The sequence below is a fragment of the Drosophila willistoni genome, assembly GCF_018902025.1.
Source record: "Drosophila willistoni isolate 14030-0811.24 chromosome 2R unlocalized genomic scaffold, UCI_dwil_1.1 Seg167, whole genome shotgun sequence".
NCBI lineage: Eukaryota > Metazoa > Arthropoda > Insecta > Diptera > Drosophilidae > Drosophila > Drosophila willistoni.
Genome location: NW_025814050.1, coordinates 3,264,781 through 3,277,160, shown reverse-complemented (window position 1 = coordinate 3,277,160; position 12,380 = coordinate 3,264,781). Strand labels below are relative to the sequence as shown.

The window sequence follows — 12,380 nt, the reverse complement described above, 5'->3', positions numbered from 1 at the left end:
TGCACAGAGCGCTAAACAGAGTGTGATACCAGTTTTTGCGAGAGCACAGAATGATTGAATGAAGGAAGGAACGAAGGTAAGACCAAATATTGAGGTATAAAGCATACGAAAGACACTTTAAACTTGGCTTTTGTCTTTCGACTTAATTGATAGTTCAGAAATCAACACAACATCAATTGACAAAACATTTGTCACAATGTTTCTCAAGTTTCAATTGTCCTAACAGCTGATGCATGACGGTGGCACAACGAATAGCGGGAACTTGCGCAACTCTCGTATAAGTGAAATGTCCTGTACAGGAGTTTACCCTCCCCTTCGTCTACCCTTTAAATCTCTGGTCTCTGTCACGGCAATTCCACTTCCACTAGTAGAACTTCAGCTTCGTAACAGTTGTGAGTTGTGAGACTCCTTCCAGTTGGTCGCTCGCTCTCTCTCGCTCTTGCTCTCGCTCTCTCTTTATGTGATCCTTCGTCCCATGGCAAACTGGAATTTTTCTTACAGATTCTGTGTGCTCCGCTCTGGTAGTAGCTCTGCGCTGTTTTGGCTGTTTTCCTTAGGCTTTTTCTTGCTAGCTTGCCGTTTTTCTTTTTTTTTTTTTTTTGTTTTGGGCGGGTGTGGTCTCTGTTTAACTAGGGAAATTGCAAAAAAAAAAAAATAGTTTTTTTGTGGATTTTTACAGAAGATGAGAGTGGGCGAGCGACAAAGAGAGAGGGAGAGGGAGAGAGAGAGAGAATGCTGTTGTTTTTAGTTTTGTTATAATTTTTGAATTTTTCTCACGCTCTAGCCACCCTTACACTGGGAGGTTTTTAAAATTTGTAATTTATTTTTTTTTTTGTAATTTTGAGCGTTGTGTGTTTTTTTTTTGTTTCGATTTTAAGAATTTCGCATTTTATTCCCACACACAGGAATTAAGAGCAGGACAGGTAGGTAGAGAGGCAACGGCACTCATACACGCACACACACACACACACACACACTTTTGTCATACACACTTACTACTACACCAAAAACTGGACCGTTATAATGTTGCGTTTCAGTTTCAGAATTTCCACCGTTCGCGTTCAACAACAATTGAGTACTAAATCTGCGTTGAACTCAACGTCAGGGATAAAGCCCGACGACGACAACGACGACTACGACGAAGGCAACGATGAGTGCAGCCCCCACATAACTTCCGGAGAGAGAAACAGCGAGAGCGAGAGCATGAGAGAGCCATTCCCACAAATAGAGAGACGGAGAGAGAGAGAGCAAACAATCATTGGCCTGAGAGAGGACGGGTTCACAGCATGCGTTACTCTTATACTGCACCTCAATCGGCTCACCTTTTAGCTTGGCTAACCTGTCCGTCTGGAAGGTCTGTCCGCCGAGCGGTCCTAACCCTTTAGCATGGGCCCTTTCTAGAGCGACGGCCACTCGTCGCCGTCATCGTCGTCGACGACTTCGTTGCTGTCGGCTTCATTGAATAATTATTATTTAGAGTTTACCTGTTCCGCTGTTGGCCCTTTTTTCGCTTTTTGACCCAAAAACCAGTTTTTGGTTTGTTCTTTTAACTTGTTTCGGGCGCACAGAAAACACTACGCTACGCTTGCGCCGTACATCGTGGACAACCCACTGATGTGGAAATGTGTTAAACGCCAAACGCCGAACATCAAACACAGAACCAGAAGAAGAAAAATAGTTTTGTTCAAGAACCGTAACACAATCTGCGTCCCCCTGCGTGCGACCTAACTGATAATCGCCCTTTTTGTCTAGTTGTCTAATAAATTGCCTTTTAATTATGTGGACAGCTCTAGCTGGCCAAGCAGTGTCTTTTGACTGATCGACCATTTCGGGCTAACTACCTGGCCCTTAGAGATTTCATGGCTTGTCGTCGAATGCATTGCTGCTAGGGCTAGGGCTGCCTTGTGATTGGTTTTTCTTTGATTGTTTCTATTATTATTTCGAAATTTTTGCCAAGTCATAAAATTCTCACGACGACGACCGGGCTGACACAACTGACCTACGGTGTAATATTTTAATTAGCCAAGCTGCCGCATTATCGGACATCTGCTGAGCACCCAAATTCCCGGTTTTCGCAACTTTTCCATTCTGTCTCTCTCTCTCTTTCTCTGTTTTTCTGTTTCTCTCGGCGGAGTCACTGGAAAATGGTATGCAAAAAGCGCCTGCGCTCTTTCTCGTTCTCTCTGGCTCTTTGTCTCGCTCTCCACAGAGAATTCGACGCCCTTTTTGAATACGAAACCCTTACTCCATCCAAATGTGCCACCTTTAACTTCGTTGTCGTTTTTGGCAAAATGTTTCGTTTTCACTGAATTTGACTTGGCTCACATGTGGTGAACGAGGGACCAAACCCCTTGACCCCCTGCTCGCTGGTCCCACCTCGTCATCGACAGCGACATCGACATCGACAATGTGTGTGAGGATGGTTGGAGTATATGTATATAGTGTATTTATACCCGATTCAAGTGAATATATGTTGACTTAAGCAGCCTGATTTATACATTATATTAGCGTTGATTTTTAGCTGCCATAAATCTGCAAATTTAGCCCGATTTACGTGCCATAAACTTATGCATGTCTCTTTTACTTTGTCGTAAAGCGCATAATTCACATGGCTAAATAAAAGGATAAATGTCGACTAATATGAGATGTCCTGGCACTTAAATTTACTTACAAAACATTCTACTACGATGGCATCATTCAGTCCTGCCGTTTAATCTGCCATGTTGGCTAATTGAGTCCAGACATTTGAGTGGCAGACTGTCAGTCGTTCGTCCTTTTTGCTTTTTTTATGGAAAGGGTTCGAAAACTGCCCAGCCAGCGTGCCATATGTTAACACATAAACCCAATACCCATTATTCTATCACAAGTTCGTGCACCTGACACGCCCTTAAGGGACAAGGACAATACACAGCGAAAATATTAAGCAAAAGTGCTCCTTCTGCTTTTGCTTCTGCTGGTATGTGGTATGTGGTTGATTCGATTGATCGATTAACTAACTACTGATATGTAATATCATTCACAATCATAATTATCTGAAAATCAAAATAAAAGTTACACAAAAGTGAGAAAATTATCGTGTACCTGTGCCCGCATTAAGGACTAATTTCACAGAGTGCCAATCTGAGGGTAACTGGCAACTATTAATGACCCTCACGACAAAGGGCCAGAAGGATATAAACCACATACGGAGAATGAGAGAGAGAGAGAACAACCAAAAGTAGAAGGACACAAGAAGGTAGCTAAGCGACAGGCGGCAAGACAATAGGCGAACAAATGTTCAGCCACTAGCACAATTGAATCCCATGATGAAATGGCATGGAGTGGAGAGTGTAGTGGAGTGGAGTGGCACAGTAGCCGGGCGCCATGTGAGTGAGACGTGCTCTGACTGGCCAACTACTCACAAGGCAATCGCGTGGGCTTGACTCGAATGAATGGTATGACAGAAGAAACAGAGAACATGACGGAGACTTGACACAGTTAATCCCCTTGAATACTAATATTTACCCTTCCAAAACAGAAAACCCTCCCAAATAACTGGATCAACAATTGGCTGCGCCAGTCTAACATTTCCCAGCTGATGAAACCTCCAAATGGCTAAATTATCAAACAAAAAAAAAAACAAAAATATATGAATAATAAAATCAAAACCAAAAAAAGAGGCTTGATAAATGGTGCAGATTACACAATTGACCGGATTACTTTTTTAATATAAAAGTTATCAACGCAAGTAGGGCCACAAGTGAGGGTCAAGGCATCGATCTATCATTAGACACACAGTCCAACAAAATATAGAATATTCCTAACGTGATATATTGACCAGACTGTAAATTATTGCCGAACAATTTAGTACCAATTGAAACCATTATCTCAAATTCAAGAGACTGTAAGTCATAGCTATTAGTTGCAAATCAAGAGTATACTTTTGGGAGTCCAAGACACTTCTTTTTTACTTAAACAAACATTTTGGCGACTTAAATATACAGTTTCTTTCTATTGGTGCATCTGCCCTGAAGGATAATTGCCTAATTGTAATCAATAAGTGCATCGAATGAATTGTCTTAAACAACCAAAGAAATTAAATGTTTATAACTGACAGCGTGATTCAAAGATAGCCCAAGTCAAGCCAATTGAAGAACTACTAGAGGGACATGAGTACCTACAAAATTCACGTCAGGAATGTTTTACGGCCAAACAAATTATATAAACTAAGTGCTTAGATAATTTACAGGTGGTTATAAAATATGCAAGATTCTTTTTTTTTCCGTCAAAATGTTTTTGCCACAAAAACTCGTTTTTAGAAGCGTAGTCCCTCTTTTAACCAACAAAAAATATTCATTTAAATAATTGCTACAAACTACATATTTCCCTTACTTGAAAAATTTCATGCGATGTAAACAGCTTCCAGTTGACCAAGACTTAAGATGTTTCAGACACTTCAAATAAGAAGTTGATACTTAAACCAATTAAGTCCTTAAGAATTGAAGTAGATTTTAAATACAAACATTTAAGGGGAAAAAATGAAAGTTAAAAGCAAAAACCTTAGACGGTTTCTTAAAGTCTTTCGCTCAGTGTAGCGACAATAGGTTCTCCTGAGACTTGAATATAATTTGCTGGCGCGTAGGAAAATAAAGGTGTTCATGTGATCGTAAAAACAATAAAATATTTAACACAAATTTTAACTTAATGCTACCAGTCATAAAAATGTATGAATGTTAGATGGGCATGGGGTGGGTGGGTGGTGCAATGTGCCTTTGTGTGGGTGAAAGGGTGGTGTGCGATGTGAGGTTGAGTGTATGGTGTTAGGGTAAGTCCGCAGCAAATGTCGCCTCATTAAACCACAACGAACGGATAACGCAAAGTGTTCCCTCTTTTTTTTTTTGGCTCTGTGTCTCACTTTGCCACACTTTTAGCTTAAAGGCATAGAAATAAAAAATTATCGCCCAAGTCCAGGACGACGACCGACTTTGCCATTATATTTTATTTTTGCGCAAATTTTTTTTTTTTTTCGTCACTTTTCGTCTCGCACTTTGTTTTTGTTGGTTGTTTGTGTGTGTGTGTTTGTTTTCTGTATTTACTGTGTCTTATATACGTCATATGTATGTATACAGATTTCTATGGTATATATGTAATCCTTGCCACTGGACCATCATTGTCTTTTCACGCTGTGAGCGATTCTCTCACCATCTATATATATTATATATATATAGACATATACACAGGTTTATATTTTGGTGTGTGTGTGTGTGTTGGCTGCTTCCTGTTTCATCTCTGGCTGCTTCCTGCTCAGCTTTGCTCATTTCTTATGTGTATTTTTACTGACGCCTGATTTTTATTTCTTTGCAGGATGTGATATTTCATTCAGGGCTAAATGCTGCGCTGCTGCCGCGTCTCCTAAAGGTGTATGAGTGTCTGTGTGTGTGTGTGTGTAAAGGAGGGGGAAGGAAGCGAAAAGATAATCATTTCTCATCTTTATGATGTTTTGTTTCACTCTTCTCGGTTTTTTCCCCATTTTTTTTGTTTTTGCTTTTCTCACTGTCTGATGGGTCAAAACTGAAGTCGAGATTTCATACTTTAAGCAAAGATAAACCCAAAAACAAAAGCCAAAGAGTTGAGAAGAAAAACAGAACTCTGATTGGGGCAAGGAGAGTAGAGTAGTGTGAAAGTGAACGATATGTCCGACTTCTTTTCTTAGAGCCCTTTCTTTCTTTGGCTTCTGCTCCTTCTTTCTCGTTTTTTGGCCGTTTGTTATCTATATACCAACAAGAACAACACAAACAACAACATGAACTCAGTCGTCCCTAGCGCATTGTCCTGCCGGTTGGTTGCTCCTGCACTAGGTCAGGCCCTTTTAATGGGTGTAAAAATGAAATTTATACCCGCTGAACACAGATTTATGGCACGCTAATGAGCTTTTTAATTAGTGTTTTAATTAATTAATATTACACAAGCAAAAAACGACGAAAAAAATATATGAAAATTGATTTAACCAACTAATGGATAAGAATCATTGCAAAAAACTAAGAACTTTTGCCTTTTTTTGCATTGACGCGACAGGTGAACCGAAAGAACAACAGTGATTCAGAAAAGTATTTGTCTCATATTGTTAGGAGACAGAAATGTTTAGACTTTCTAGCAAAAGAACGATATTTTTTGAACAGCTTCTTTATTCGTTTTCAAGTGACCAAAGGCAAAAAGCGAGAAATAAGCTAATATACCCTCGAGTATATGGGTCGAATAAATAGTAAAAATTGCATCGTTTTACAAATATTTTATAACGTTTTTCTATATTATGGGAAATTTCTCAATACTTTAAGATGTTTATACCCTTGCGAAAAGGGTATATTTATTTTGGTCAGCAGTGTGCACCACATAAAAGGAAGCGTGTTCGACTATATAAATTATATAGGTAAATAAATAGAGAGTGGTCAATTGCAAGGGGCGTCAAAGAATATTTCTCGTTTTTAGTAATATTTACGGTAAATGACATATACATAGCATGCAATTATATTGATTTCCGTTTAATTAAACGACTAAACTGTGTTTAATTATTTTTTATGAACGTGGTAATCATATAGTTTGGTAACAATTTAAAAAAAGTAGCTTCCTGACTAAAAGTATTTTTCGGAACGATCGTTTATATAGGACCCATTTGATATAAATTGTGTAAACTTATATAACAATCACATAAAAATTAAACGTTTGTTAGCTTTATAGACTCAAAAAATTGAATTTGTTTCTTATACTGCATTTCGTCACCTTAATAAGAGTCGCACCAGACTAGACTTGAATCCGTTCAAAAGCGGTAATTGCTATTTGTTCTTCGTGGCTTAAGCTGGAATCGAAATGTCGTGCAGTTTGTACTTCCATCCGTCCGTATGAAGACTCGGATATTATATGACCAGAGCAACCAAATTCGTATATAGACTTATGTAAAGTAAAGTTTGAAATAAACTTCAAGTTTTTGCCTACATCTAGCGTGCTCGTGTAAAAACATATATATACAAAATTTTTCTACTTTGAATCTGATGGTCTAGTAAGCTATGACTTCAACAGTTTCATTTTTTGTTTAACATGGATGAAGTGAACACCAAAAAATATTTAGTTTTCTTTGTTCAGTCGTACACAACAAACAAAAAAAAACCCAAAAAAAAAAAAAATAAATAAAAAATACAAAAAAAAAAATTTTAACTTTTTTACTCTTAGGTTAAGAATAAAGTGATGAATTAAATACACTCCTTACACATCATTTCCGTTGAATAAGGTGAGTATATATCTATGATTTTAACCAATTCTAATTAACCTTGGAATGCATTCAGATCCTTTTCAATCATAGGACAATGGATACAAGGTCTTCAATTATTGGGCAATGCTTGTATGGTTCTTCAATCATTGGACGATGGATACAAGGTCTTCAATTATTGGGCAATGCTCGCATGGTTCGTCAATTATTGGACAATGGTTACGTTTTTATTCCATTATCTTCAATCAATAACACTAAACTGATCTGAGCTGCTCCGGTTGTAACTGATTTTGATTATATTTATTTTGATACTAATCGCAACTTATAGAATTTGTATTATTTAACAAAGGTACTACAGTCGGGATCGATCGAAAGTGGCATGGTAAAGCATTCCGATTTCAATTATTATTCTAGTGTTCTGCAGAGAACTGCATCGGGTCATAAATTTTGCGATGCACTCAATCATTGAGCTTGATTTTGTTCGATTCCTTTGCAAAGAGTGATCGCTCTTCACCGGTTCGAAACAAATGCTCACGGAAGCTCACCAAACGATGTCTTGTACTTGATTCTGTATGACCGCATTGAGCGGATCGAACCTTTTGCTGATTAACCTTCCCTACATAATTAAACTTAGAATTATTGGTGTTATTTTTGCCGAAAAAGACACGTCTGAGTTATTGACTTTGGTTAATCTGTCAGCACCATTATCCCTTTAACCCTTAACCGCTGTTCTAGTAACTATGCCTTGTAGACATTTTCTGCTCTGATTCTATTGCCTGTAATCTACTCAGTCTTCATTTACTTTACTTAAAACATCTATCTGCACCAATTGAGCCTACTGCGCCTTCTCGTCCACGTCCACTATAACGGTTTCCAACTTTTTTGCACCTTTTATATTTCTATCTGTCAGATGGCAATTTATCAGAAGTAAGAAAGCCACGACTGATAAACTTTATCGAGGAATATGTAGCAGTCAAGTAAATCTTGGGCACGATTCCGGTATACCAAATTTGATTCCGTGAGTATAACAATTGTGACACCTGTTGCATCAATCTTCGATAGTCTAAGAAGCAAAAAGCAATGTGTAGAACAAGAAGAAAAATATCACCTTCAATAGAAAAGGGTTTCTATGCTTTGTAAAGTTAAAATACATCTGGAAATAGTTTACCTAGTGTTTGGATGTTTAGATCAGAACTATCACAATTAATTATATTTACTTTGTAACGACTTTGGACAAACGGTAAAGGAAACAAACAAGCACTTAAATATTCAACTCTTTCCAATCACCTTGCAGAATTCCCATAAGCCAGTTCAAGATCCTCATATTTGTAATTAAATGCTCTCAACCAATTGGCGATCGATTTTGTACTTTTAAAATGGAGATCTTGCTTGGCTGACTCGAATATGCGCTTTTGGGTCTAAAAAACTTGGAAATTGATTTCAATTCTAGGGAAACCGGAACCAATATTTTTGCGGCTCTCATAAATATATTTTTATACAGTTTACTTTCAATACAACTGCAAAATGTTCTACCAACTTTTTTTTCTGCTGATGTCTCTTTATTTCGCTGAAAATACGGATGCAAAAATCCTCCAGATATATGTGCAAACCACACAGTCCTTGAAGGATTGTGACTTGACTACTTCATTTAAAATTCGCCTGTCAGTCGATATATCATCTATATTTCCAATCATCATCAAGCTACCGTTGGCTCACATCTGATTAATATACACGATTTTAAAGCCTCGATACCGCTTTATCGCAATCAATTATATTAAATGTTCAGCGTGCATGTTTTCTTAATATTTTGATACCCTTAAAAAAATGATACAAACATTCAAGATCAGCACGACAATAATTTCGTTATTTTTCAAGCTAGTGACAAATTGTGATTTTTCTCACTGCCACTCATCAAAATTAACAAATTTGTCAATTTAATACACCTATTAATGATTGTGCAAAATTGCATAAAAATCGGATAACTATTTTATATAGCTGTCATATAAACTTAAATAGCATGTTACATGAGCCGCATTGCTCCAGCCTAAGACTCTAGGACGTTCTTTTGTGAAAATTTGATTTTTTAAATAATGTACTACCCTTTAGACATGATGGAGTTTAAGGAGAGTCAAATTAATGCATAGTCATCACTGAATCTTGGTATATCTTTATACAATGCACCCATAGAGTGAAATGGTATATTAAAGTCGCCAAAATGTATGTAACAGGCACACGGAAGCTTTTCCGACCCCATTAAGTATATATATTCATGATCAGCATCAACAGACGAGTCGATCTACCCATTTCCGTCTGTCCATCCGTCTGTCCGTCCGTCCGTGCGTCCGTCTGTCCGTATGAAGACCTAGATCTCGAAGACTGTCAAAGCCAAATTTGGTGTGTAGACTCGTGTAGTATGTAAAGTGATCAAGTTTATTTCAAATTTTTGCCACGCCCCTTTCCGCCCCCGGAATTTAAAACAAGGCCGGAGTTGGCCATTGGCAGGTGGGGGCGCTAGGGTGCTCGTATGCTTGAGTGAGCGATATACTAAGATATGCTTGTAAAAATTTGTTTAATAAATTGGTATTTCTAAGTCGGCGAGACGACTTACTTCATATTTTATAATAGAAGTCAATATGTAGTAAGCTGTGTGAATAATAATTTCGAAGATTTGAAAGTAAGGTGTAGCGTTTTCATTTCAGTTGCTCGTTTCGTTTTGGAAAGTACAATCTCAGAACTTTACAAATTTTTGAGAAATGGATAGATTAAGTTCTAATCAGTTAAACGGCGAGATTCTTGATATAATGCAAGTGGGTAACGATGGCGATGGCGATTATGTCGAAAGCAAGGCACGAACATTACGTCTTAACGAAGTCCTTAATCGAAAGCGAGGGCAGGAAGGCTATGATGAGAATTATTTCCGTATGTATGGACGCATCGAGCTGCACGAATGGCTACTGAAGGATTCTGTGCGCAATCAGGCCTACCGTGCGGCGATTTTACACAATCAAAGTAATTTTAAGGACAAGGTTAGTTAGAGAATCTAGTCTATTCAGTGATGGTGATCAATGTATTTACCCATAGATTGTGCTCGATGTGGGCTGTGGCACTGGGATACTCTCGCTATTCGCAGCCAAGGCAGGAGCAGCCCATGTTATTGCAGTTGATGCTGCCAATATTGTGGAGTACGCTCGTCGTGTTTTCAAGGATAATGGCTTTAAGAATATCATTTCAGTGGTGAAGGGTAAAATCGAGGAGATTGAACTACCCCATGGCGTAGAAAAGGTCGACATCATTGTATGCGACTGGATGGGGTAGGTTGTGTCTCCATTACAAGGGTTTAACTTTAATATTTGATCACAGAAATTGCCTGTTTGCTGAGGGCATGCTGGAATCACTGATATTTGCCCGGGACAAGTGGCTGAAGCCAAATGGACTGATCTTTCCCGACACAGCTCAACTGTATCTAACGGCCATTACACAGAACATGCATTCGGAACGAGATCTCACCTATTGGAACAATGTCTATGGCTTTGATATGAGTTGTATACGTCGCTGTTTCGAGTCGAAAGCTGTGGTGGAAGCCATCGAAGAGCAGCAACTGATGAGCGAGGTATTCTTAATCAAATCGATCGATTTGTATACTGCCCGCTATCAGCCAACAGTTAACTTTCGATCCTTCTACGAACTGAAAATGACACGCAGTGGCCCAGTTCACGCCCTTTTGGCCTACTTCGATGTGGGCTTCAGCAAAACTCCGGATCTTGTCAGCTTTAGCACTTCGCCTCGGAAGTCCTGGACACACTGGAATCAAACTGTCTTTTATTTCAAGGATCTTCTGCCCGTGCGAGCGGGTGAGTATATCAAGGGTGTATTCGGCCTTAAGCCAAATTCACACAATAAACGCGATCTGGAATTCGACATCTACATCGATTTCGAGGGCAAGGAAAAATGCATTACAAGCAATCAGTCGTATATATTATGCCATGCCCCAGCCGTGGAAGATGTCTAGAGAGATGACTAAATATATTTGGCAATGAAAAGTTTTTGTATAAAAAATAAACTAAAAAATAATTTGTCACAACAGAAATCAATGAGTTAAACCTTGGTTGTTTGCCTATTAGCCAACGTTAAAGAGATAACATTATGCAATCCATTACGATTCGGTTAACCCAGAATTTCTTTCAACGTTTGTACTCAATTCCTAGAAGTGACAGGTTGTGCCTGAGGCTCACAGAAAAAGTGTATGTTGAATGGTTCAAGCGAATTGGACACCGATGTCAACCAAGACCAAAATGTTCAAAGATGAATGTATATATAAGTTGAGAAATGCAAACGTAAGCAAGTAAATTTAATCAAACTAAAAGGATCCTTTACAAATGCATTTAAATAAATTAACAAGCGAAAAAGGCTCGAAAAATTTCGATAAATTTACTTGCTTTAATTCCTAATGCTGATCAGTATTATATAGGCAGCCGATAAGCAAAACAGGTAAACTCTTTGAAAAGGCATAAGAAATAAATATTTCAGTTTAATGCTCGACTAGTTACGCAGAGATCGCCTGCAGCCACTTTTTTCCATTGAATTGCTTAAGGCAGGGTTAAAAGAATGGAATGCTTCACTAGATAAAATCCACTCTCCCCTCTTTTAAATCCTTCAACACGTTCGAATGAGTTCCTTCTATGCTTCAATGATATTTAAATATTAATGCTTCAATTATTGCTTATATTAATTCTGAACTGAAATTTATGAAATTGACTATGTATGTTCCCGATGTGGAAGTCTTGATTTAAGTTTGCTTCTTTTTTGATTTGGTTAAAGTTTTTAGCTTTAAATTACAGTAATGGTTTGTTTACAAATGAATGTTAGTCATAGAGGTTATCATTGGTACTACATAAGTATATACTACTTTTGGCTAAGTCGGCTATAACTAAAGACCAGCAGTTTTCTCTTGTGTTTTAAATAGTTAATAGTTTTACTTTTTTTAATAGATGAACCCATCATTTAGCAATTTATAGTAAACGGTTGCAATCCTATATTATTAAAAAGAAAAACTTTTATATGCTCCATAAGGTGGATATATTTATTTAGAAGCAAGTTTTCAACTCAATCGCTTATTTGTAGGCTTAGTTACATAGTTTGA

The 12,380-nt window shown here is 37.9% G+C and overlaps 2 protein-coding genes and 1 long non-coding RNA gene across 3 annotated transcripts in view; 2 read left to right on the top strand and 1 right to left on the bottom strand.

Annotated features, from left to right (window-relative positions):
• The window catches only part of LOC6644390 (protein turtle), a 49,433-nt gene extending 48,348 nt beyond the window's left edge, over positions 1–1,085 (bottom strand). The window contains 1 exon segment of the mRNA XM_002066627.4: positions 997–1,085. The gene's annotated coding sequence lies outside the window, so the exon portion shown is untranslated.
• A 6,069-nt stretch (positions 1,086–7,154) lies between these two features.
• On the top strand, positions 7,155–7,561 carry LOC124460333. The gene is made up of 2 exons (XR_006954266.1): positions 7,155–7,261; positions 7,317–7,561. It is a non-coding gene; the product is annotated as an uncharacterized LOC124460333 (long non-coding RNA).
• A 2,343-nt stretch (positions 7,562–9,904) lies between these two features.
• LOC6644339 (protein arginine N-methyltransferase 1-B) lies at positions 9,905–11,312 on the top strand. The gene is made up of 3 exons (XM_002066626.4): positions 9,905–10,266; positions 10,322–10,551; positions 10,601–11,312. The coding sequence occupies exons 1-3, from the start codon at positions 9,994–9,996 to the stop codon at positions 11,247–11,249; spliced, it is 1,152 nt and encodes a 383-aa protein (XP_002066662.3). The 5' UTR covers positions 9,905–9,993; the 3' UTR covers positions 11,250–11,312.
• Positions 11,313–12,380: the final 1,068 nt, after the last annotated feature.